The 27254-nt window shown below is 40.1% G+C and overlaps 1 protein-coding gene across 2 annotated transcripts; it reads right to left on the reverse strand.

The window, feature by feature from the left end:
• Positions 1–120: 120 nt before the first annotated feature.
• On the reverse strand, positions 121–13357 carry LOC121648932 (poly [ADP-ribose] polymerase tankyrase-1-like). Of its 2 annotated transcripts, XM_041999427.1 has the most exons (28): positions 12885–13357; positions 12134–12358; positions 11747–11842; positions 10884–10920; positions 10474–10549; positions 9282–9302; positions 7642–7736; positions 7490–7556; positions 6790–6976; positions 6414–6535; positions 6090–6181; positions 5845–5923; positions 5567–5738; positions 5331–5410; positions 4998–5143; positions 4722–4887; positions 4358–4577; positions 4102–4211; positions 3701–3889; positions 3276–3525; positions 3089–3171; positions 2829–2949; positions 2627–2724; positions 2321–2395; positions 2078–2183; positions 1774–1960; positions 1493–1649; positions 121–1395 (listed from the first exon to the last, which is right to left on the reverse strand). In XM_041999427.1, the coding sequence occupies exons 1-28, from the start codon at positions 13330–13332 to the stop codon at positions 1309–1311; spliced, it is 3792 nt and encodes a 1263-aa protein (XP_041855361.1). In that variant the 5' UTR covers positions 13333–13357; the 3' UTR covers positions 121–1308. The 2 variants fall into 2 exon arrangements, with proteins under 2 accessions (XP_041855361.1, XP_041855362.1); XM_041999428.1 differs by lacking the exon at positions 9282–9302.
• Between the last annotated feature and the right edge of the window lie 13897 nt (positions 13358–27254).

Raw genomic sequence — 27254 nt, forward strand, 5'->3', positions numbered from 1 at the left:
AATTACCAAAACATCACCCATTTGGCTTGATCTAGTATAACATTATTTTAAATCTTGCTAAAATATTATCAAATACTGTGCCTGTATGGCAAGAATAAAAGATTTCTGACAAAACAAAGAGACGTTAATGGGACATTTATTAAAAAAAAAATCAAGAAGGCATGAAAGAAAAATCAGATGTCATTTACATTTTAAATTGAAGATACTGTTAAACAGCAACAGTTATACACAACAATTTACACAACCTGTACAAATATTTTTCCCTTGCAAATTTTCAATTTGAATTCAAAATAACTTAAATAGGTTTTTATGTAAAAGTGCAAATCCATATGCATGAATGTCTGCAAGACCAAGGTGACAGAAAAGGTGCCTTGATGAGCTCATTGAATCAGTTATTCACTTGTAAGGCATCACAAGCACATTTCAACATCTACCCACTCTACTGTAAGGAGCACAGTCGTATGTAATGCTTTTAATATACAATAGTTTCATCATGTGAAATTATGATGCCTTACATTGCTCCCTTAAGAACATATCTTCTCATGCAAATCAATATTGTAACATTGTTAAACTGGTCTATAATTTTGTGATTTATACAAAAACCCATCCTTTCAGTCTGCAGCCCAAATAAAACCACTAAGAAATGTAACAGTTCACTGTATGTAGAGTTCATGTGATAAAAGTTAGCAGAATAAGTTTTACAGCACAGTAACCACATACTGTTATCTGTCTGGTAGTGTTATGGTTAAGCCAAAAAAAAAAAACAAAAAAAAACAAAAAAAAAAAATCACAGTCACCACAGACCAGTCTATAGAGGATAAAACTCAGTCTATAAAGGTTGTAGTAGTTCACAGGTTTCAGGTTGTCATGGTAAGACTGGGTGTGGGCATCTGGAGGTTGGTAATGAGGGAGAAGGTGTTTGTGACTCTCCACAGTGGCAAGGCATGAGGCAACAAAGAGTGGCAAACTATTAATGCTGATACTTCAAAGGCTCAACAAGCATCCTCCTGATTGGTAAAAGGAGGGGGTGGGGGGTGAAGGGTAACAATACTCAAAGTACTAACCCACGCACGCTATTGGGCTTTACATGCTTCTGTACTAACATGCAGCCGATGCAAAAAACTAAATATCACCATGAAGAGAGTATTGTACAGCATATCTGCTCATGAAGCACTGGTCACCATGGGCTCTACTTGGCAGGAGACCGGAAATGTGTTTGGTAATGAAAAATGTGTTCAGACATTTGCAATACAAAGGAGAAAATAACAAGCATCAAGTCCTCATGTGAGTGTGCACAGAGTGAAGTAACTACGACTTCTGCTCCGCTGCTGCAGCTGACTGGGCTGCACTCTCTGGTTTAAGGATCTGATAGGTGATGAGGTACTCTGGGTAGGCCTAAGAGAAAACAGCAAGACATGAGGTAGTATTACACAGCAGTATCATAGCTTAAACAGGATTTAGGGAAGGAAACTGCCCTGATGTCTCAGTTTACCTGCTCTCCTCTGTAGATGACATACTCAGCATAGGCTAAACCATTGACGCTGGGCCGACCGATTACTGAATGATGTCCTGGAGGGGCATGAGCCATCTTCATGGCACTGAACTGCAAGAAGGACTTCCCTAAAGTCACTCGGCAGAACAACATTTGCCTGCACGATCAGAGGAGAGGAAGTCAGACTGAAGTGTCCGCACTGCATGTAAAGCTCTTGCAATCAGAAATGTATGCAAACAAACTATTCGCGAGCAATTTGGTTTATGTAAAGTCTAAGTTACCTGTGACACAAGTAGCAAGACCTGTCTTTGTGCGTTGGACATCCCGTGCCTCCACCGATGCCATAAACGTATTGATTGCTCTTTGAGGAGTTCTCTGCAAAGTAGATCCCCGCTCCAAACATTCCTCCTATGTAGGCATGACGCTCATCAAAGCCTTTGTGGATGATGGCATTAATAAAAGGAGAACCTGAGGAAAATTGCAACAGCAGGAGAAGGTTTTACACTAAATCAAAACACAAAAAACTACACTATTACAAAGAGATGCCAGATCTAGCAAAGAGATGGTGTGACTGTGGATGGTTACCGTGAAACAACATCCGCTCGTTGTGATGGTTGTGGTTCTCATCTGCAATCTCCTTCTGCCGATGGGTGTAACGTTCCCTCAGCTTTTTATTTACCACCTTCTGGATCTGTGTGGCACATTGTGACAAGAGGCAGGATACAGGGAGTAATGATTGCTTAGAAAAACAAACTTTTATACGTCAAGCTCAAAAGCTGTACTTATTTTCATTCATATCTATTACAAGAAACAATAAAGGTATTTTACCTTAATGATGTTGTATCTGCTGAAGACGCCACCAGCGTTGCCTCCATCTCTGTGCTCCCTGATGGTGCTCTGCATCTGAATGACACAACAAAGAGAACATTATGAGACAAATGATAACACAACTGGTTGTTAAAGCTAATGCTGCTTTATCACGTTTGTAAAGCAGCTTATACAAAGCTACACTTGTAGCAATTTTGCAATTATTTTAAATTATTTTGTCTAAATTTCTGTCTTTGCTCTATGTAAATCACTGAACACAGACATCGTTCTTTCAACATGTTTATAGGTGATTTAGATAATCAATACCTCCTCTTCTACAGACTGATACTCTTTGTCATCAGTAGCGAGGTCTATCAGGATGGTGCCCTGGTTGGCACAGTGGAACGTCAGGTATGGGTTGGCACCTGAAAATTAAGGTAAATAATTTAGAAAAGCCCATATATTTAGGTTTATAAGATATCTGATTTATGTAGAACAAAGCCAAGCACTCAGAGCCAGGATACTTCACCTTGCTGGCCACCCAGCAGCCTCTCAACACCCTTGATAAGTTTGTGTCGGTGGCCATATGCATTAATCCCGATCTCCTTCAGTTCCTCGTGGCCCATGTCGGCCAGCACGTCCAGTGTGATCTGGAAAAAATAACCACAAAAAGCGGAGAAATGAACACCACCGTAAACAATCAGCCATGAGTTTAGACAGGTCCATTACTTGTTAACTTTGCTTTGTTTTAAGAAGGTGGGTAAGTCTATGACCAAGTCTGTAACTGACCTGCTCCCTCTCAAATATGTCCCTTAGGTGCTCCAGGCCAAGGCTCTTCATGAACTGACTTATGTTCATGTCCAGCACTGCCACTGTGAAAAAAACCCCCAGCACATTAGGTTTCAGTAACCATTTGACCACAAATCCCATACTTGTCTGAGTTGACCACATTTTTATGTGAGTGTAACAAACTTACTTTCCCCTTCCTTGCGGTCAGTGCCAGTAGCTCCATCTGCTACCCCAGAGGTCCCAGCTGCGGAAGCAGCTGCAGCCAGCTCAGTGAGGGGCCCGGCCAGGTTGTCTATGCTGCTGGCAGCTGAAAGACAGGATGGTGTAGAGGCAGGCGAGATGACTGAAGCGCTGACCACTGTGGCTTGAGGCTTGAAGCAGCTGGGCAAGGCATCTGGTGGCATGGCGTCCATCAGTAAGGCTCGGATATCATCAGCCTGCAGTGACAGCCAAGAGAACTATTTGAAAAAAAGCCCCTTTTCAGTTCGGGAACATTTCTCTACTAAATATTCCCTTTTAACTTCTAATGTTTTCAATGGAGTACCCAATCTGCAACTTCAATGAAGCAATAGTCATGCTAGAGTACAAAATATATCTGAAAGGAGCCGTTACCGTGGCCAGGTCCAGAGCAGTCTGTCCTTCCTGGTTCTTCATGGTGGGGTCAGCTCCGTGAGCCAGCAGCAGAGCGCAGAGTTGTGTGCGACCTTTCTGGGCTGCCTCATGGAGAGGTGTGAAAGCCCATTTGTCTGTAGCATTCACACATGTGTTGTACTTGATCAATAGGGCTGCAATGTCCACATGCTGTGAAAAAGAGAAGCAGCAAAGAACAAACTGCAATAAATAATTTATTGCGATTTCAGGAAAAGCCATCAAGGCAAGTGATTGATTTTAGTTTATGTGTTACATGTAGATCTTTTTTTCTGGTAAGTTCAAGCTTTTGAATTGGTAGATCAAACATCCCAGAATCTGTATTTCATACATCATGAGTGTGTGTTTATATTCCTGAGACTGACCCCATAAGAAGCTGCATTATGAAGAGGTATAAGCCCCCCTTTGTCCTGGGCATTGACATCAGCCCCATGCTCCAGCAGATACTCTGCCACCTCCAGGTTGTTATAACCAGCTATGGAGAACAAACAGGAATAAGAAGAAGAAAATGTAAAAAGTGTCAGAGACCAGCATGTCCGTGTCCTCTGTAAAAGTCATTTTAGGACCATGTGGTTGTATTGATATTCAAAACAGAGTAATGAACAACAGAGCTGCTTATACCTGCCAGGTGAAGAGGTGTGGAGTTGCGGCCCTGAGCGTCTCTGCAGTTGATGTTCTCTGGGGAACAAAGCTTCTGCACTCGGGCCAGGCAGCCTTTCTTAGCAGCATCTAGCAGGGCGGCATCACCCCGCAGCAGGTCCTGTATGTCTGTGTCTCCATCTTTGACCATGTCCAGAGGAATGTTGCCATCCCGGTTCTTCTTGGTGGGGTCTGCTCCATGCTGCAAAGAGTTCAGATCATTTTACAAACACTTTTGGTATATAACACAGCCTCATAGGCCAACCATGTTAAATTTAGCCTTCACCATGATAACCATAATTAAGACACTGCACAACAGAAATAACACAGATGCCCGGTTCCTCACTTTAAGAAGGAGTTTGCAGATCTCATATTTTCCTTTGGCTGCAGCCTCATGAAGTGGGGTGAACTTCCAAAGGTCTGCCACGTTGACTGAAGCGCCATGTCTGACCAGCAGTTCAGCCACTTCATAGTGACCATAAGAGCATGCATTGTGGAGGGGAACCAGACCACTGAAGAAGGAAAAACACAAGTGAAAATCTCCACACTAGAAGCAGGAATCAAATTGTTTAAGGATAAAATTTATAAAGAAAAAAAAAAATAAATAAAACCCAAAACTCACCCCTTGTCTTTGGCATGAACATCAGCTCCATGGTGAAGAAGGTACTCCACAACTGCCACTCGGTTGTAGCCAGCTGCAAAGTGGAGAGGAGTGGAGTGGCGGCCTTCCAAGTCCCGGCAGTTTACATTCTGGGGGGTGCAAAGTTGCTGCCATACATAGTCAATAAAGTAAATAGTAAGTTATCTGAGTGGTGTGCTGCAAGAGGCCATGTGAAACATGTCAATGCTGCAATTTTTCTTTTCAAGAAACCAGAGATAAACAACTAAATTGTTTATCACAATAACATGTTTGTGATGGCAGTGTGTTTTTCCACATGAGGAACAGTGAATTTACCTGCACTGTGTCCAGATCCCCGGCTTTGGCAGCTTCCAGGAATCTGTAGTCCACATCAGAATTGCGCGTGGGGACATTTTCTAGGAAATGGAGGAAATTCATGACAAAATAAAATATATGAAAAAAATATAACACTGCTTCTCTTTGACAATAACATATAAATCTCTCTGCATTCTAAAACTTTAAAATTCAAATTTAAAGACAAACAATTTTAAAAAAAGACAGGAGAGGATTACCATTTAGGATCTGTTGTACAGCCTCATTACCCATCTGAGCAGCAGTGAATCCCTGCAGAGACACGATGGAGGGGTCAGCTCCATAGCTCAACAGCAGCTTGCAGGTCTGGATGTGACCGGCCAGCGCAGCTCTGTGAAGAGCCGTCTGCCCGAGTGTGTCTGCAGCATTCACCTGGAGGCAGAAGAGAAGAGGGTGGAAGTCCATTTTTAGGACATGTTTTACCAACCTCAGACAACATTTCTATTTTGATATCTGGCAACGAAGAAATATAATAAACCTTTGCTCCATGTTTCTGAAGCACCTCCAGGATGTCATTGTGGGCTCTCTCAGCAGCAACATGCAGGGGAGTCATGAAGCTAAAAGACATCACAGATAGATAGTTAAAGGTCAGAACTGTCTTTGCTTTATTTCCCCCTAAGCAACAAACTGATTTATAGAAATTGATGCATTCATTTGTAAAACAACACTACTGTCACACAAATAACCCAATTTAAAAAACTGTAAACAATGTTGTTGACTTACTCTTTGTTCTTCTCGTTAATGTTGGCACCTTTACGCAGCAACAACTCAGTCACTTGCTTTCGCTTCGGGTGGGGGGACGCCACAGCACAGTGCTGAAATACACATTATTACATTAGTGTGCTGGAACTGCAAAGATCTACCAATCTGATAAACCAGCAACCAACATAATTTCAATAACTCATCATTAGTAATACTAAAAAAAAAATACTACTGAAAGTTTGGGCAGCTCTGTTAGCACTGTATTCTTTTAATTTCTATGCCGCCCTAAACTATGAAAGTGGACTTCAGCCCCAGATCTAGGGAAAGGAAAGGACTTGTTCTGACCAGAGCTGTCTCGTTGGTTTGAGGGTGTTTGAAGCCAATGATCTCCATGGCCAGTGTCTTTTTCACTTTGGCCATGTCGGCTTCACGGGCCGCCTGCAGCAGCGAGTGACCTTTAAACTCATCTACATGGAAAAGAAAGAAAGTAATGCAGGTTCAATTAGTCTATTTTTAATAGATTAAATGATGTTAAAAGACGTGTTTGTGCATTCTCACTAAATATGTTTTAACTTCTTCTTCTTCTTCAGAGTCTTATTCCAACTAAGCAAACAGCTGATACACTGAACCTAGTATTTAATCTGCATGTATGAGTAAAAAGTCTTTCTCCAGTCATCATCATGTGTGTACACAGGTCAACTGTGACTGAGTGAGAACTCACAGGTGAGTCTTTCTTTAAGCTCTGGAGTGGGGGCCATGTCCACCGCGCTCTTGCTGTGACAGTTTAGTAGGGTGGGATCAGCTCCATGGCCCAGTAACAGGGAACAAACTTCCACTCTGTTCTTGGATGCAGCCTCGTGGAGAGGAGTGAATTGCCACAAATCCATGGCATTGACACAGGCTCCATGCTGCAAAGCGTGCAGCCAGTCAGACCATAGAATATGTACAGGGAACACTTATCACATCTCACCTGTCAGCTTGACATGTTTTCAGCTTTCATTATAGTGAATTGCCTAACTAATCACTAACTAGTTTTCAAAAGTAATGCCTGGCTAACTCTTAACCATATCTATTTATACACTGCATTTTGCTTAAAAACTAACAGCTTTACATTGTATATTGATCGTATAGCTGTATATTATAACTACAAAGATGCTTCAAACATGAATAAAAGCAACTACAATAGATTTCCAACAGATTTTTAGTTTTCTCTAAGAATAACTTCAACACATATCCAACACTGTGAGGTATATTTGCAACTTTTAACTTAAGCCACTGATAAATTCTTATTATTTAATGGTTAACTTAAAATGCAGGAGTTATGCTACTCTTGTCAGAAATTAACTGCACTTTCATTATACATCAATAGCTACTTATTTCTGTCAGTTCTGATAAAGATCTGACATATCTAAGGGACTTACTTTAAGCAGAAGCTCAGTAACTTCAAAGTGACCATATGAGCAGGCATTGTGAAGAGGAACCAGGCCCCTGCGGGACAAAACATCAGTGTCATAAATACTGCTGGACAAATAAAGATCTTCAGAGTTTTTCTTTTCCTCAAAGAATTACTCACCCTTTGTCCTTGGCGTGCACATCAGCACCATGCTGGAGGAGGAGCTGAACAATGCGGACCCGGTTGTAGCCGGCGGCCAGGTGGAGGGGCGTCGACTGCAAGAGAAGACAGCTTGCTAGCACACACAGATCACTGGTAGGTTGAGTGTGTGCTGCTTTCCATGGCCACAGGGGCAAGCGGCTGATTAGGGCCGAAAGCAATGTGCTACTGCAGGCTATGCTTGGTGAGTTGCAGATGAATGGCGGATATGATGATACAAGTTTAATTGAGTTTGTGAGCAAATCCAACAACAAAATTCTGTTGCTGTACATTTCTGACCCGAGTGAGTGACAACAAGCAACTTCATCCTCATTACTAACCTTAACTCAACTTTAATCTCAGAAAATCATAGAAATAAAATGTACTTCAAGGCCTCAAATTTAAAAATATTTTTATACTGTGAGCAAGAAGGAAACGAGTAGTGCCCTTAATAGTATTAAATCTTGGTTGGGTTTAAATTACGGCTGGGATACAACACCTGCTTAATTCACCTCTACCTGCCACTTGCTTTTTAGTTTAATTTTAAAGGACCAAGCTCTTCATGGTTGCATTTGAACAAAATTTTGTTTGAAACACTTGATTCTGCTTTTAAACACTTTAATGTAATTGAATCCCAACCGTAATACGATGCAATCAAGCTGCAAAAAGCAGGATCAGTGTTTGACAAAGCAGATCTGCAAGCCACAAGGAGATCAAATCAAATGGCTTCATTTCAGCCAAGAAAAATCAACATTATTATAAGCAAAGCTGCAAATCTGACTTTAATGACAAATGTTCTTAATGCAAAAGTCTCGCAATCATCAAGCTTACATCAAACGAGGGAGATAAATTTCCATTTACATGCAGTGATAATGCAAAACCCACGAAGCCAAAGCAATATTTCAAGTCACAGTGGTGAAGGCCAATTGATGACATGGCTTAATTGTAGAGGCATCATTCAGTGTGAGATGACACAAGCAATAAGGTTATTACCATGAGGGGTAGCATAGCATTTTAATGATGGGTTAAATGAAGTGCATTCATAACTGCATACCAACTGATCCAAAAAGGAATGTAAAAAAAAGAAAAAAGGCAAATTGCACAGACAAATTTAGGATTTGCTTGACAAAATGGAGAAGGGCAAGCCTTGAGGCATGCACGAATGATCATCATTGGAGAGATAGAAAAAAAAAAGGGAAATCAATTTAAGCCCAATCAGATGGTGATTGACTGAGCATGTGACTGAAAGTTGGAGACGTGTGGGTGAGTATGCAGAGGAGAGAAGACAGACGCTGAAGAAAGCAGGCAGTGGACATTTAGAGCTCCTCTCCAAATCCAAAAAGATGAGTCGTCACCATGACAACAACTCAACTCACTTACTTACACACATGCTGCTTATGCACACAGTCACACACATACACACACACCAGAGGAGCATCAGGGTAGGAGACATGAGTGGCCCGTACACCCAGGTCCATGATGTGCAATTAACAAGTGACAGCCAGCTTATTGGTCAAATAAAAATGATGGATTAAAAAGAAGTTTAAAATAATAATAATAATAATATTTAAAAAAATCACAACAGTGCATCAATCAAGTGGCCGTTATCAAGGTCAACTTACCAGCATTTTTTGTGAGGTTGACTGATCGACAAATGTTGCCAGAGTCACACGGAAAACAAAACGAAACACAAATTACAAAATGACAATATCTTTTCACAGCAGTTTCCCTTTCCCTTCAAGTCAATAAAACACAAAACGCAGTTAGAAAATTACTGATCTGTCAAAGAGTGGCTGCATGTTAAATGTAACAAGGCCCAAGGAGGGTAAATAACTTGAGGGTGAATGAGACTTCTCGGTCAGGTTAAATTAATGAAGGTTAAATAAACCAAACTACTCTGGCTTATATCATTAAAAGATGTACAGCAAGAAGCTAACAAATCAACAAAGCATGAGACTGACAGATCTGAGTGCCAATATGTTCGTTAGGGAGAATTTTTAGGGAGCTTGTTCCATCAAGAGTGCTAGTAACTTGAATCAGAAAGCCGGGCATGCTCTATAGAAGTGCATCCTGGTTCCCTGATTTTTCTTGATCACTCAACCACAAGCACATAAAAATACATCTAAAAACTAATGCTATAAATACAGTAAGATAATCTAAACAGAGCTTAAATAAAGCTTTGTTGTACTATCTGAACAAACATGTGTTTACCTAAACAGATTTCAAGATCACAAATGGTTTTGTTCCAGTATTGAAAAGTTTTCAACGGAAAGAAGAGTCCACAAGACCCCTTAGATCCAAAGATGCAGGAAAATGATTAAGCTTAACGGCAAATAAAAATATTCTAACCATTTCAGTTGACCAAACTACAGTTTTAATTACTGAAATTAAAATAAAGAGGAAAAATAGCTGAAAATAAGCAAACACTGTGGAACATTAAAAAGGTTGTTAAAAGTCAAGATGATCTAATAAAAACAATTGGATGGATTTCAAAAATGGCCTGATACACATGCATTTCATAGGAAAGTCAATCTACAACATGCGCAGTCTGTGGCACACAGTGAGTTGTCCAAGTAATGAGGTGTTTGTTAATACTCCCTCACACAAATTTAATGGGATAAATCCTCTTTGCACCCTCAGGATACAAACTAATCCAGACTTGCAGGGTGTATTCACTCCCTGCCTGACTCCGAAAGTCATTTTTGATAAGATCTTTTAGAAACAGACAATGACCATTTCCCATCCCGGACAAAACATTATGGAAAATGTGAGTCTGAGAGTTGCTAATATACTGTGGCACTGCTGGTCATTTACCTTGCGGCCATCACTGGCATGACAGTTGACATTTAATGGGGTCAGCAGGGCCATCAGCTTTTCTTCATTTCCACTCCTGTAAAGACAAGGTTGGAAGAACTGGTGTAAATAAATATATCTGATGGGAGAAAAAAAAACACAAAAAAAAAAAACCAAACAAAAAAAGAAAAATCAGCATTCTATAATCCAAAGGTCTTTCCACAAACTTTCACCAAAAATTATAATAACACAACTGTAAACAACTGAGAACTTATTCTCCGAGCATTCATAATGCATTTCATGCATCATTAAATGTACCGGAAGAATTCCCATCAGTATGATTCCTGCCACTTACACGTTTGTGGTCCTATCAGACAATCTGTCTTTCACTGTATCCAAACACATTGTTCTACCTCCACTGATACACTCACCTTGCTGCTTCAAGAAGTTCATCTTTCTTGTATTCGCCTGTGCAAAACAAAAATCAAAAGTTAGATTAGAGCTGGGACATCATATCCACTTGTCCTGGATGATGCAGGTGATGTTTAATACTAATTATTTGCAAACCGGAGCATAATTTACTTCTGTACTCACTGATCATAGGCCATAAAAATGCAGACTTTTAAAGTCTGAGTCCCAATCCCAGTTCACTCTTTGTTCCTACCACATAGTGTGAATTTAAGATTAAATGTCAGATTGGTGCAGAAGCTGACATTTAAGTGTGTTATAACTGTGCAACCTACATTGCAGCCTGCACAGTAGCTTCACTACCACCTGACACAAACTACTCCAATAGTGGAGCAACACAACAACTAAGACTGTTTTTTAGTACGAATTTACTGTGCATATAGTTTTGCACAAATATAACATCTCTGTGGGACAAAAATGTAGCAGGCTGGCATAATATCAAGATCATAGTACAAACATAGTTTTAATGGTGACACACACAATTCCCTCCAACACTTTCTATCCAGTTTTATAGAAAATGTTATTCAACCATTAACTTCCCAAGTATTCATAAATTGGAGTTCCATTTTGTAAATTTTATTTCCATGGGCCATTGTTCAAAGCAGCAGTGATACCTTGCTGCCAACAAGGGTTATGGAGGTCAATGTCATTTCAGCACATTATGATCCTCCTCTTCATAAGAAGCACACATAAAAAAAACCAGCTGGTAACATGTTAAAATCTGGATGGGAAAGAATTACATCATTGCAATCTGTACATGATAAATGAGGATGATAATTGAATTTTGTTTCATGGGGCAAAGACACTCAAACTTCAAAGGACTGACCTGTAAGAACAGCCTTGGCTGAAGGGTCAGCTAGATCCAGAGCAGATTTGCCATCAGTGTTGCGGATGTTTGGATCAGCTCCGTGCTGGAGTAAAACTGTATAAGAATAGTAGAGATAAAGGAAGGAGATGAAAAAACAAACAATTTATGTCCTGATTTCATTCATGCTCCCATTCTGTGCCAGGATTATTGAACATGCAAAGCAAAAAACATCTGTAGCAAGCAGAGAATTGACAATGATACAAGAAAACTGTACTATGACTAAATTTAATTCATATCGTCTCAATATCCTCATATCTTTTAAACATGTCTAAAGCTACACTGGAAGAAATTATGACAGTATTCCCAAATAGGACGTAGTTAAACATAAGCACTTGAGTTCCTTACCGATGCACACATCAATCTTTCCCTTGATGGCAGCTTCATGTAATGGGGTGTAGTTCCAGTTATCTCTGGCATTTGGATCTGCCCCTTGACACAGGAGGAGGCTGACAACTTCTGCATGTCCAAAGGAGCAGGCATTGTGCAACGGGATGAGACCTCCATCATCCCTGGCGTGAACATTGGCTCCAGTCTGTAAGAGGTGCTCCACCACATCTTTTCTACCGAAACCTTAATAAAGAAGAAACGGTACATTTACAGTCCTTTACCATGAATGTAGAAGGTACCCAAACAATATGTAAAATCGAATAAATTGTTACATTCACATTTTTATAAGAAATGACATTGTTTAAAAAGTAGTTTATAAATAAATCTATTTTGACAAGAAGAAAATGCGCTAATGGCAGGTGTGAGAATATTAGATTGAATGTAAAATTACAGACTTGCAGTCAATTTTGTAAGGGAATATGCAACTAACGTCAATAAGATCAATTTAAGGACGTTTTAGAGGGGATTAAAACATGCTGACTGTTGGTAAATAAAATGAAGAGCGTCAAAATAGCTTAGTCTAAGCAGGCTGTTGACACATACTATGAAAAACTGCGTCTGCATTCACCGTTACTTAGAAATACTCATGACAACAGCTCAATAGTAATCATGTAAACAAAAACAAAAAATAATCCTCTAGCTAGCCGCCTGGGGTTTCTCGGCTATTGGAGCCTGAAGCTGGGGTTCTGTTAGCTTAGCTATTTCTTACCCGCAGCGAAATGAAGCGGAGTTGATTTTCGACCAGCCATGTCTTTGGCGTTTACATTAACCGAATCTACAAGTCTCTTTACTCTAGACACATCCCCGTTTCTACAGGCCTCAAATAATTCCCTAAACGCTCCGCCAACGCCACTGCTACCGTCAGTCGGACTGGTGGCGCTGGAGCCGGGGCTGGAGACGCTGCTGCCCCCGCCAGAGGTTGTCGTGGTGGAGCTCGCACTGCTCGCTAGGACCGGGGCTGGTATGTCCGGGGAGGCCAGGGCCATCTCAATCCCTCCGCTACATTCCCTCTCATTTTCAGGTGGTGCTACTGCCGGGGCCAGCAAAGCCATAGACGGAGAGGTCGGAGGAGCGCCCGAAAGAGAGCCGTTTCTTGGTGGAGATTGTAATGTTGTCTGTTGTTGCTGCTGCTGCGAAGAGCGTCGAGACACCGCCATTACAGCAGCTCTCAGGCGACAATAAAAATCGTTCCTCCTTTCCGGTGAAAGTGCTTGCGTTTCCTGTCAGCTGGTCGCTCACGCTAGGAAACAAGAATGGGCAAACAGACATGTTGTGGACTCCTAAAACTAATCAGACAAAAAAACAAAGTTTACATTACCTAAATTAATTTACCCACCCCATACTTGAATTCCTGTACTTAGATAACGGTTTTCCCCTTTTCCTCTCTTTTTGTTCCTATCAATTAGACTTTTGTGTTATGTGTACATGTCTAGTGCTGTCAAGAAATTAAATTTTTTTTAACTAATTATGAAATGTAATTAATTAATGTAATTAATCATTTTTCATTTAAATTCATTACATTATTGTGGAAGATCAATTATATATATATATATATATATATATATATATATATATATATATATATATATATATATATATATATATGAAGTAGCTGTCATTTGTTGTTTCTACCAGACTTGAACAGTTCTGACATTCCCATTCTGCTATATTCGAGACTAGTCCCAAGTGCTGCCTGCAATCTTTAGTTTCAACCACCACAGGGGAATATTACTGTTCTTTTGTCAATGTCCAAATAATTAGAAATAAAATATCAAGTCCATATAAAGTGCTGTAAGATAACAAATCAAAAAACAGTAAGAACATTTTTAATTATTAAAAATTAAGCCAACCTAAAGAAAGGCATCAGAGAGGCGAAAGTTGACTACAGGAGGAGGATCGAGGAACACCTGAACAGCAACAAAAGCAGTTAAGTGTGCAGGGTGTCCAGCATCTTACCAACTACAGAACCAATGCTGGTGCTGCTGAAGGTAATGGTTCCCTGGCAGAGGAGCTGAACCTCTTCTTTGCCCGTTTTGAAGAGGACCCACCCGATTCAGCGATACAGTACCAAGCAGCACACAACAGCTTTACACTCACAGTAGAGGAGCATGAGGTGAGGCATTATCAACCTGAGGAAGGCTGCTGGTACCCAATGGCGCAAACCGGCTGGTTGGAGTCCTTACCAAGATCCTCAACCAATCTACTGTCACTCTGCCTGAAATCCTCCATCTTAGTCCCCCTGTCTAAAAAACCCACAAATCTCAGCCTTAACGACTGTCGGCCATAAGCCCCTGTGGTGATTAAGTGTTTCGAAAAACATTTCAGTGTGTGGTGCAGGGAAAACAACTTTCTCCTCGAAATAGCAAAAACCCAAGAGCTAGTGGTAAACTTCAGAAAAAGACATTACACCACTCATCATCGGTGGGGGACTGTGTAGAGATAGTGGCAGACTTCTTATTTCCTGAGAGTCCAAATCAAAGAGAACCTGACCTGGGTAGCAAACACTTCTGTGCTGGTGGAAAAAAGGCCCAGTAGAGGCATATCCTTAGAAGTTATAACATCTCTCAGAGATTGCTGGTGTTATTTTACCTCTGCTCCATAGGAAGCTTTTCAACATATTGCATGTGAGTATGGTACAGCAGCTGCACGACTTCCATGAAGAAGGACCTCCAAAGGGTTATCAACACTGCCCAAAAAATCATTGGCTGCCCTCTCCCCACACTGGAGAAATTTACAGTACAGCTGCCTCAGAAGGGCCCAGAGCATCCTCAGTGATGCATCCACCCTGGAGACAATATTTTTGAACTGCTGCCATCAGGCAGACTATTCCAAAACCTCAAAACGAGGACAAACAGGCTTAAAAACAGCTTTTATCCTACTGCAATAAATGTACTAAATGCTACTAAGACATAACACACATACTGTACATATTACACATATGTAGCCTATGTGTGGGGGGTTTATGTATGTGTATGTATGTATGTATGTATGTATGTATGTATGTGTATGTGTATGTGTATGTCATGAATGAATGCTGAATGTCGATAATTGTGTGTTTTATTGTATTTAATACGAATGACAGCATCATTAAGGCACCTTAAGGCTGATACTGTTTTAGTGTTGATACTTTTTAAAATTTTGTTGTACTGTGCAATGACAAATGAAGATCTATCCATCTATGATTACCCAAATACTTAACATTTAAGAAGGCTTTTGATATGAGTGAATTATTTCTGCTGCATTAATGTATATTTAGACCTCAGTAAAGGGCCACATAAACCAGGTGCATAACAAAGGAACTTTTCAGGAAATAAGAAAAATATAACCTCTTATGTATACCGATTTTTAAAATGTATTATTATTTTTTATTTATTTTTCCTCTGGATGTCATCAAAGAAGCCATCAGACTACTGGGCTTGTCATATCTTGAAGATCACTGTTATCCATGGAAATAACATGCAGGAAGGTAATAACTCTGACCTAATGGCGATAATTGTCGAGGGAAAAGAGGTTCTTACTGGCTGCAAACTGTGGTAAAGGCTGCTTTCTGCCCATGAACTTCATATATGCAAAGAACTTGAGTTACATGTGTGAAGTTTGTCGGAAGCTTCTTATTACTTTCCTGAAGATGTCTACCAAAGTCCAGTCTTTCCACAATGAACTTCCAACATGAACATTATTGTTCTAGTTTATAGACCAAGTCCAGATTTTAGCAACCCATATTTATAAAGAACGTAACATGGAATAACAACATACCAAATCATTGTCCACACACGGAGACCCTGTGGTCCTCTTGTACCGGCCTTGTAGTTGTTCGAAGGGTGAAGACATACGGCTAAGTCTTTATCCATTGTTACGGCCCTCATCGGTGGAACAACCTGCCAGAGGGCCTCAGGACTGCAAAGACCGTTGATGTTTTATAAACAGGCTTAAGACCTACCTTTTTAGCTTAGCGTTTAACTAAAATTTATGTGATCTTGATTTTACATAATTTTATTTTATGTTGATTTATTTTCATTTTATTCAGCTGTACTACTTCTTATTTATTATTTATTAGAATAGAGTAGAATAGAAATACTTTATTAATCCCTTTGGAGAGTCCTCAGGGAAATTTGGGAATTATTAATTAGTTATTTTTATATTTTATATTATATTATATTAAAATATATTTATTATATTATATTATATTATATTATATTATATTATTAATTTATTAACTCATTCATTCATACTTAGCTGTTCTTATTGTTTCTTAAGGTTGTTTAACCTTTGTTTTAACTCTAGTGTGTTCCTCGTGGGAATCCTCCATACCGGGGGTTTTGCCTGCATCAGCATGGGGGCTTTTGCCGTGGTGATTGCCCTTATCTAGGTGGCTGGGGTCTTGCACTGTAGCATTATTGTTATGGTGGTTATGGTGTGGGCCCTGGGCTTGGGGGGCGTTACGTGCATTTAATGAGTGTTTTTATTGTTATGTAATTCTACTTTGATGTATGTAAAGGCTGGTTGTAATTTTAATATGCATGAACAAAGATATGCATAAATGGTTTTATATGTTTTACCTGATGGGTACATTGAATACCTTCTGTAGAGGTGGTTGGTGAGGAGGCTGTGGTGGGATCTATTGATCTGAGTAGACACTAAACAGCATGAAAGAAACTGTGGCTGCTTAAACAAGTGTTTAAGTGATAATTTAACATCGAAAATGGCTCGCGGTGACCTGGCATGCTGTTGATTGTAGGAAGACTCCTTGGTGAGAGAGGCTGCAGTCAAGGCGGACTGTCTAAACTAAACACAACAAGTTGATCATTCTTAACAAAAAGGGGAACTTTAAGGGGGACAAGACTAATGGAGGGGTGCATGTACAGCCATAATCATAAGTCATAATTCAAGCTGTGCATTAATTTAGGACATACAGTGGGAAGATTATGTATTTAGTTGAGTCCTTGTTTTTCACTTTAAAGAAAAAAAAGTTGGAGGACAAAAATGAAACAGTTCTGACACCTCTATTTTATTTTCACAGCTTTATTTTTGTTTTTTGCCAATGCCAATGACTTCACTGTGACTGGAATATCCTTTTCAATTGCCAGTAAAAGAAGCTCTTACAACCTCTCCTCTGTGCAAAGGGTGCAAAGTTTTTTGTCACCATCTTCAGTTTTGAGAAAGAGCTTTCCACAGATGCTGTAGACACCGGATGTCTTCAGCAGCTCAGTCAAGTTAGGCAAAATCAGATGTGCATTGTTTTCTTTGACCACTGAAAAATAGATGTCACACTGACTGGTGAAACTAGCAGTTTTTTTCACAGCTAGCAGTGTCTCTGCTGGATTTTTTTTTTTTGCAGTTTGTTCTCTGAGACTGTCTGGCAGTGGAGGGCATTCAGTATTTCCCACGTGGAGTTATTTTCTCCTTTAAAGCGTCTACGAAGCTCTTGTGTCATTATGTCCACAAAAATGTAATACACTTGAACACAGTAGCAGTCTTTCAATGTAGGGGAAGTGTGGTCTGAGAATGTTTGCCTTCCTCTGGCTTCAGTCTCCTCCTGGCTTGATGCTTCCTCTACCTCAACATTTTGTGTCATCTGTAATTCAGTCTCTGTCTCTCCCTCCAACCTCTTTCTCTGGACTAAGAGCTTCCTCTACCTCAGCATTCTGTGGGCTCCTCAATAATCTTTGAGACCTTTCCTGCAGCCTCTGTCTCCTCTTGGCTTTCTGTTCCCAGCATACCCTCATGTCTCTGAGGTGGAAGAATGTCTTCCTCTTTCTCTCCTTTCATCTCCTGATCTGAACTATTGTCACGCACTCTCTGTCTATCTGGAAACCAGGGGAACAAAATGGCGGCAGAGGATGTCAAAAGTCTGGAACCACCTCACATTAAACTTACAAAATAAATTAAGTGCATGTGAGATTTGTAAAGTGGACCTTGTGTAACACTGAAGTACGTCTGCAATGCTCGAACATTTAAAGAGGAGGCACATCAGACTTGAGGATGAGTCATACATGACATAGCGGTTAGCTGTAACTTTTAACAGACGCAGTAGACTGCACAAAATGCACTTTTCTTTTTTTTAAAAAATGAAAACTCAGGTTTGTTTACTATTTTTCTGCTGCTAATTTGGTTATTCTTTTGGTTGTTTTTTTTAATGGATATTTGGTTTGTATTTACGTTTTCTGTTGTCAGTATTAGGTTAATATAGGCAGCAAAGTTCAATAACAGATTTTTTTAAATAAAGTGTCCATCACGTCTTTTTAATTGGCACATCATTTAAACAACCCCATGCAAGGTGTTGCCATTTAATAATTATAAGACATAATCCGATTAGTCGACTAATCGTTTCAATAGTCGATGACTAATCAACTATCAGAATAGTCGTTAGTTGCAGCCCTACTTGTGAGAGGGTGTTTTCTAAGGCTGGTGAAGTTTTATCAAAGAATAGGAATTGCCCGAGCCACTGTCAAAAACACTGTCAAAACAGTCTTATTCCTGAACAAGAATCAACAAAGTACAACACTCCCTCTCACCTGATGTCCCAGTCACACAAATACACACCCTTGAAAATTTAGAAAATATGAGTGTATGAATATATTCAAATATATGGCTGGAAACAGTCACATTCATACATACATACAAGCAAACACATATACAGAATCTGTATATATATATAAATATATATATATATATATATATGGAGGATTTCAGGCAGAGTGGGACAGTAGATTGGTTGAGGATCTTGGTAAGGACTCCAACCAGCTGGTTTGCGCCATCGGGTCCAGCAGCCTTCCTCAGGTTGATAGCCGGCAGCGAATGCCTCACCTCATGCTCCTTTACTGTGAGTGTAAAGCTGTTGTGTGCTGCTTGGTACTGTATCGCTGAATCGGGTGTGTCCTCTTCAAAATGTGCAAAGACGAGGTTCAGCTCCTCTGCCAGGGAACAATTACCTTCAGCAGCACCAGCATAATAAAGTAACATTAGGAAACCTTTATTAGTCCCTCAGTGGGGAAATTGCTTTGTTGCAACAGTACAGGTGCAGTAGCAGAAGCACGCAGGTGATATCAAAAAGAACACACACAAAAATATTAAGTAATAATAAGAGTATATGGTCTGACAGGTATTCAAAAGAAATAAAATTACCAAACAAAATGTCTTTAGATGGGAACAAATATATAAAAAAGGCAGCTTAGCCTCCTCGACTGCCCTGCTGGTGTTCTGCTGTGGGTGGTGATCTAAGAATGCCTGTAAATGGCGGCTCAGAGCGAACAGTCGTCTATGCTATTTCTCTCTCCTGTTCCTCTCTCTCTTGCTCTTCCATCTCTCTCTCCTGTTCTTCAGTCTTTCTCTCCAGCTCTTCCATCTACTCTCTCTCACACTCCTCGACTGGGGATGGTGGATCAACCCGGTGTAACATATTAAGATTGACACAATTGGTTGATTTTTTTGGAGAGCTCACAGATAATAAGGTGACCAAAAAAGATATTTTAATTATATTCCTGCAGTTTAAAAGGGTTCCCTATATAAAGTAGTAAAACCTAATTACCCTGGTTGTAGTTACATGCATCCCTAAGTAGATCTATTTTATCATGATGCAGTTAAATAAAAATGGCACAGAATTTTTAAAGACTGTACTCTAAAAACTAACTAATTAAAAGTTTTTAAGAAATGCACCAGTGAAAACCATCAACAGTAAATATTAAAGTAAACCCTATAATACTGAAAAGGTTCCAGGATCTTTCAGATGCTGTCAGATTATGTCTGAAGTGGAACTAAAAGATCTCACATGTAGCCTAATCAATGATATAGGCTAGGATAACAACATTATAGGCTCCTGTATGACTAACAAGTACCCGAAGTTATTATTTATAGATTATAAAACATAGTCCATTTTTACTATTAAAAGTAATTCCCAATATCAATATGGCGGCGCCATTGACATACGAAGCGGGACCAATGCACCATCTACATGACAGAAACTGCCCAGTAGAGAAACCCGTCATGCTAGCTAACTGGCATGTATAACTAGCTAAATTGTTAAATGGCCTACTCGTAACTTCTGACTGTTTTAAGAGGTATCAAGCGAAACGAAAATAAACTACACCCAAACTTGATTTATATCTGACCTAGTGTATACTACAGTTCATCACTTACTAGAAGTTCAGTTTCCCCAGCACTGGCACTGGCAGCTGCCGCCAGTCTCTCCTCATTCCTCCCCTTCTCCTCATTCACCTGCCGGCCACCTCCATCACCTGTGGCTGATTCTCATGCTGCTGAGGAAACTTCGCCACTAGCAGCAAAAATTTGTGTTATTTTAACAAATTTAGCTGCATTTGCCTGAAGGGCTTGTCTCTTTCTGCGTGTGCTGCATTTCCTTTTTTTCCCTACACACGCCACCTGTGGTCTGCTTGGCTACGAAGTTTTATAAATGAGGCCCCTGATCTTTGCATCCCTTTCTTTACAACGTGGTACTCAGAAGGAATTTCCTTAAAGTATATTTATGACTTTTGGAAGATTTTTGTCAAATGTTTGTTCTCTTTATAGCTATTATTGTGTGTATTCATTACAAAAATTAGTTTGCATTATAAAATTAAGGAACTGATTTATTTAACTGAAAATCAGTTTGATTCTATAATTTCTACATACATACATCTTTTCCACTCTACATCTGAATAAAAGAAGTATTTCTAAAAATTATGACAATTTCTATCATTAACCCTCAACATTGAATCAGGTCTTCTCAATTATTGCATTAACCAAAGCATAGCTCACAGAGGATATCAACCCGCTATTTGAAATTGCTGATTATACAGCCACACATAGATGTAGAGGAAGTAGAGGTGGTGGAGTCTCTCTTTATGTCCAAAAAGGGTTTAAATTCAAACAAAGAACTGATCTCGAAGTAAATTTCAAGACTGCAACAGAAGCTGTTTTTCTAGACGTGCAAACTGTTGCTTGGAATACGAACAAAAGAGTTATTGTAGGTTGTAAATCGACCTCCAAATACTGACATTAAGAAGTTTAAAGAGGGTCTATTAGATATACTGGAATATGTTGACAAGGAGAATAAACCTTATTTACTAGGTGATTTTAATATTAAACTTCGGAGGAAATCAAAGATATATTGATGACCTCACAAACAAACTGTCTTCCAATTACTTTTATCCTCTAGTTAACAAGCCCACAAAAATAACTAGTAAGTTCTCTACATTGATAGATAATATTTTTACTAATGCGTTTTCTGATGTTATCACATCCGGTATTCTTTGTACTGACATCTCAGATCAATTTCTTTCAATTTTCTGTTTTTTGCACAGTAAATCAAGTATGTCTGAACCAAAGAGAGTTTTATTTAGAAGGTTCAGTGACAGGAAAATTAACAACTTCAGAGAGATGTTGGCAAAGTTATCTTGGGACATTGTGTATGGAGTGTTAAATGTAAATACAACTTATTAACATTTTTATAACAATAACAGTAACAGAACCTCAGCAAAATTTAACAAACCATGGTTTACTACCAAACTTAGGAAATCTGTTCTAAAAAAAAATGATTCCCTTATTGCCAAGAAAAATGCTGGACTAATTCATTTTCCTCATTGGTTTAGGTTAAACAGGTCATCATTAAATGTCAAGAAATCAAATTTGATTATTTTTAGAAACAAGAACAAGAATTACAATGCAGACAGAGCCAAAATCTATATCATAGATAATGCACTTGCACAAGTTTCATCAGCAAAATGTTTAGGTGTCTACATTGATGAGAAGTTCTGCTTTAAGAATCATTGTGAATTTCTTTGTAAGAAGGTTTTTCTAAATCATTGGGCATTATAAAAAGGGTTAAACAGTATTTAAAAAACAGCTCACTCTTAACCTTATAGTACAATTTAATGTACCCTTACATTTCTTACTGTAATATAAATGTTAGGGTTCCTGTCTGTCTCCCCTGTGTGTGTGTGTGTGTTCCTGGATTGTCCTAGTGTGTGCGTCTGGCTCCCTCTGTCTGTCTTGTGCGTCATGTCTGTTCCCAGTCAAGAGAATTACAACAGCAGCAATCACCTCACCTGGGCTGATCCTCACACCAGGACCTCATCCACCAATCAACCACCACAATACTTAAACACCGGACCTTTCTTCATTCCTCGCCTGATGGTCCAGTTACTTACCTGATATATCGTGGCCTCTCTAGTTCGCTACCTTTATCCAACTCTTGTCTCATAACCCTGTCTTGTGTCTAGATTCCTGGTTCTCTGGATTCTGTCAGCCCTGCCTACCACACCAACCTCCTGGATCGTTTCCCTCCCGCTCTGATTCACTCCCATCTCCAGCTCAAGCCGGCTCCACACAACGCTCTGCCTGCCATCCGCTTTGTCAGCCGTAATCTCTGGATCCTCCTCGTGGATTAAAACTGCTCTCCGGATTCTGCTCAGAAACTGTTAAATCCCTTTTCTAAAACTAACCATTCTCTGCTGTTTTGGTTGCTCAGCGTTTGCATCTTGGGGTCCAGAAATCATTTCTGCCTGACTCACCGTAACAGTTATTTGGGCCAGCACTTACCCTTCTTACTTACAAGCAATCTATAGAGTTCAGAAATCCTTTGTAAGAATTGCCACCAGTTCTTCTTATTTAGCCTCAACTAAACCGTTACTTAAACAATTGCAACTACTCCCAATTTATGAGGTCAACAAGTACCAAACAGGGGATCTTATGTATAAAGTGATGTTCTCACATCTCCTTTTTTTTTCAGAGTTATTTTCAGTCTAATTGTTGCTATCATGCATATTTTACAAGAAGTAAGAATGACATGCACATTCCTTTCTGTAGGACAACTGTTGCTCAATTTTCTTTTGTTTATCAAGGTACGATGCTGTGGAATGACATAAAAAATTAAACAGAATCATGTTCCTCTTTAAGTACGTTTAAGACCAAGCTCAAAACTACACTTCCGATGTTCTAGTCACTTTTATATTATGACTTGTAAGTATTTCTTGGTTTAATGTAGTATTGTGTGTATGAGAAGGAGATATGCTCATATGTGTCTGTGTTATGTCTGCGTTGGAGTGGATGGGCTAGGGTGGGGAGGGGGTATTAGTAGTGAAATATAGTAAAATAAAAGTTTATGGGGTCCTGACTGTTGTTTGTGCTCCATTCTTCTTTCTTTTCTTTTTTTTTTCTTTTACATTTTCATATTGTGTGTTCTCATTCTACAGAATACTAAAGTTACAGTTTTCATTGTGTAGGCGTGTGTGAGGTCAGACTGACCACTTTCTTCCCAGAGCTCTGATATTGCAGAGTTGAGACTGGTTTTCGCACCTGCTAGATAGGAATGGTTGTTTGGGATATCAGCTTGTTGTTGTATGTGGGCTTTGTCTGAAAACTGGAAGAAAGTGGCGCCACTCAGTCTTCTATTTCTCATTTATTATTTTGCTGTTTGACCTTCAGCTGGGGACCAGCTGAATAAAACTGTTTCTCTCTGATGAATCATCAGAGTCTCTCCTGACTCCATGTGAGTCGGGACGACCACTCTCTTTACTTGCAAGTAATTCTTTATTCAATACTTCTCCTGTAAATAAACCTTATATACTTTTACTCATTCCAAACTCTTGGTAATTTTTCTACAACATGTCTCAGGGGCCTCTTTCCACCGTCTGCACCTGGGGTCTTGTCTTGTATGGTAGATCTGGGTCTCTATTGCTCTGGTCCTCAAGGCCTGCCCCTGTGCAGCTATGATCAGTGCCTCTTTGCTGTCTTTCAGTCCAGCCCTTTCTAGCCATTGGTAGGATTTCTCGATATCAGTCACTTCAGTTATCTGTCGGTGGTACATCCCATGGAGAGGCTTTTCCGCCCATGATGGTTCCTCCATCACCACATGATCTGTTTTCCACTGCCTGAGACATTCACTGAGCAATTCGTCCGTTGAGGCCATCTTCCTGATGTATTATATATATATATATATATATGTATATATTTATATATATATATATATATATATATATATGAACAAGGTCCTTGTGATAATTATTACAAATTATTACAAATAATTACCTTACAGGTAATCCTTACCTGCTCCTTGTAAGTTAACCTTTGTGTATATTGGTTTAATTTATTCACTTATTCTTCGCCTTGCGGTAAGACTGTGTATTGGTTCTAGTTTTCAGCCTTCCTCGTTTCTGTTGCCTTAATCCTTGACAGAATTTGCACAGAAACTCTGGTACCTCAGTAGTGTGGTAGAGGACTAAGCCCCACCTATGAAAAATAAAAACAAAATAGAGACTATAAAGACAGTTAGACCAAGACCTAAATACAACAGGAAATTAAATATTAATTCCTTTTTTGTTGGCCCCAAGAATATCATGTGGTATATTATAAAGTCGACAATAGCTGTTTCCGCTTCAGGGTCTTCTAGAAACACACGCGATCTCAAATGTTTCTTGTTGATAAACTTAATCTTTAGATCCTTCAACACCTTTTTGAAAACTTTGTCAATATATTTTAGGTCTGGGATTAAGTCTTCCTGTATGTGGGACAGTTATGAGAAACACCTAGGTCACCTGCCTGCGCACAGTGAAACAGTGCGTGCCTGTGTGTCTGAATTGCCACAGAGCAGGCATCCCTAACTTGGGACCTCTTGAGCCAGTGTCATGCAGGTTTTAAGTATGGTTTATTATTTCCAGAGAAATTCCTAATTTACTACATGGGATTAAGTTTTACTTCATTGTGGAGATTTGATGAAGCTTGGAGGACACTTGTTGACGTTGCACCCTTTAAGTAGACAGGACCACGTCATTGTGTCGGCAACTTATTTCTCCCAGTCCCAGCGGTGCATATAGCCTTTATAATTTTCATTTTTATTGTCAGGAGACAAAATATTATTAACTGAAAGCAGCTCACACACTCTATTGCCACTCAGACACATGCACGCACCGTCTCACTGCGTGCAGGCAGGTGACGCACCGTATTGCTTATAATGGTCTTGTGTGCAATAATAAACCAGGTCTGCACCAGCCTCTTAACGACCCATTATTTGAGTCAGGTGTGCTGCAGTATGGACATACTTAAAACCTGCAGGACACTGGCTCAAGAGGTCCCAAGTTAGGGATGCTTGCTCTGTGGCAATTCAGACACACAGACACGCACCGTCTCACTGTGTGCAGGCAGGTGACCTACGTGTTTCTCACAACTGTCCCACATTTCTGTACAACAATAAACCAGAGTAGAACAATTAATCATTGTCAAAAAGAACTGAAATGTTTCTGCTTGATGAGTATATTTTCCATAAAATGTATTTTGCTCCAATATAGGTCGTAACAACATCTGCATACAGTTACAATAAACTTATCACGTTATAACGTGATACGTTTCACGTTTTTACAATAAACTTTGTTGAAAGTTTGGGGAAAGGGTGGCCCTTGGGCCTGTGGGGCGCCTGCCCTCGTTGGGGCGCCTGCCCTCGTTGCGGCCCGCGCCGCAGCGCCCGGCTGCCCGCTGGGCCTGCTCGCCATCGCCCTGGGCTGCCCGGTGCCCCTGCCCCGTCGCGCCGGGGGTTCCGGTCTGGGGACCCCTCTGCTCTGGTCCGGGTGGGCCGCTGCTCTGTCTGCTTTGGCTGTCCCGGGCTTGGTGCTCTGTGGATCTGCTTGGCCTTTGGGGCCTCGGGCTCCCCCCGTCCCCCGCTGATGCTTCGGGGTGCGGCGTGATCGCGGCCCCCTTGCGGGTACACATTTCCTCCCTGTTGCATGGCCACACATGCATATTAACACGTGCATGCTCACAAACGTGCTCATCTCTCCATCCGCTTCTCACTAGATGTAACTGATGTTTGTGTGTTGGTACGTTCATCTGCAGGTACGTTTGATGACTATTGTAATTTTTTATATTATCATCATTCTATCTTTCTTTCGGTATCATGTAGTACTGTGGTAGTTTATGTTGTTGTTGTTTTTTTTTGTGATATGTTCTGGGCAGCATAGACAACTGTTATTTCCACATTTTAATCCTGTCCTTTTCTCCCTTTTTTTTTTTTTTTTTTTCTCTCTCTCTCTCTCTTCCTCTATCTCCCTGTCAGGTTCGGCACTGACATATAAGACTAAAGAAAATAAGATTACAATAAAAATAATAAAAATATCAAGGGCAGCCATGTATATAACATGTCTCCCTTGGTAGAGCAAATCTGTCAAGCAAAATATGGCACACAGACCACCGTTCTGTATGTTAGGATGCTGGACAGGACAGGGTTAAAAAAAAAAAAGAAAAAAAAAAAAAAAAACTTTGTTGACATAATAGGTATGACTGAATGTATTCTGTACGGTATACCTGACCCCCCCCTCCACAAGGGGGTGTTATTGATCTTCTTAGAGGGGGAAAGTTACTGGTGATGTCACACCCCATATATAAATGAATGTTTTTTTTTTGGCAATCTCTCTTGGCCCACTCTCTCAACCTGACGTTTTATCAAGAGTAGTGTTTTTCTTTGCCATAAATAAATATGCCGGAAAGGCTGAAGAAATATTTCGCTTCGTATACTTTCCTAAATTGGAACTGTTGTCCTGCTGCGTGTTGATAGTACACCTGCCAACAGGTTATGGGCCCAGCAACAACGACAATAGTTGCAACAACGGAAAGTCTGGCGACAAACACGTTAGCTAGTTAGCTAACAGTGTGGTAGCTAGCTTAGTGCGGTGGAACCGGGGAGCTAAGCTAAGCAGGGAAGAATGGCAAACCATAATAAGACAAAGTGGCCGACGTTCGACGGTAGGGCCGAGGAATTTGAGCTCTGGGAAGAACGGGTGCTGTGTTGCATGCACCATGTTGGATTAAAAGAGACTATCCTGAACTAGCCAAGCGGACCACTGACCGCGGCAGAACAAGCCGAGGATGATAAACTGAATGCTGACGCATACTGCGCGTTGGCTCCACTACTGGACAACGTGAGTTTGGGACTGACATTCAGAGACACTAAAAACAAGGGACGTGAGCGTCTACAAGTGTTGAGAGAGCATTACATTGGCAAAGGTAGGCCACGGATTGTCTCCATGTATATAACGTTGACCTCGCTGAAGAAAGCGGATACAGAGACTGTAACTGAGTACATTATCCGGGCAGA

Source organism: Melanotaenia boesemani, chromosome 11 (genome assembly GCF_017639745.1).
Source record: "Melanotaenia boesemani isolate fMelBoe1 chromosome 11, fMelBoe1.pri, whole genome shotgun sequence".
Taxonomy (NCBI): domain Eukaryota; kingdom Metazoa; phylum Chordata; class Actinopteri; order Atheriniformes; family Melanotaeniidae; genus Melanotaenia; species Melanotaenia boesemani.

Excerpts from the sequence above, each read along its gene's own strand:
- LOC121648932 (XM_041999427.1), bottom strand. The coding sequence starts at position 13,332 with ATGGCGGTGTCTCGACGCTCTTCGCAGCAGCAGCAACAACAGACAACA. Across the intron at positions 5,924-6,089 it reads ATTAACGAGAAGAACAAAGA|CTTCATGACTCCCCTGCATG; the intron begins GTAAGTCAACAA and ends GATGTCTTTTAG. Across the intron at positions 5,739-5,844 it reads TTCAGAAACATGGAGCAAAG|GTGAATGCTGCAGACACACT; the intron begins GTTTATTATATT and ends TTCTGCCTCCAG.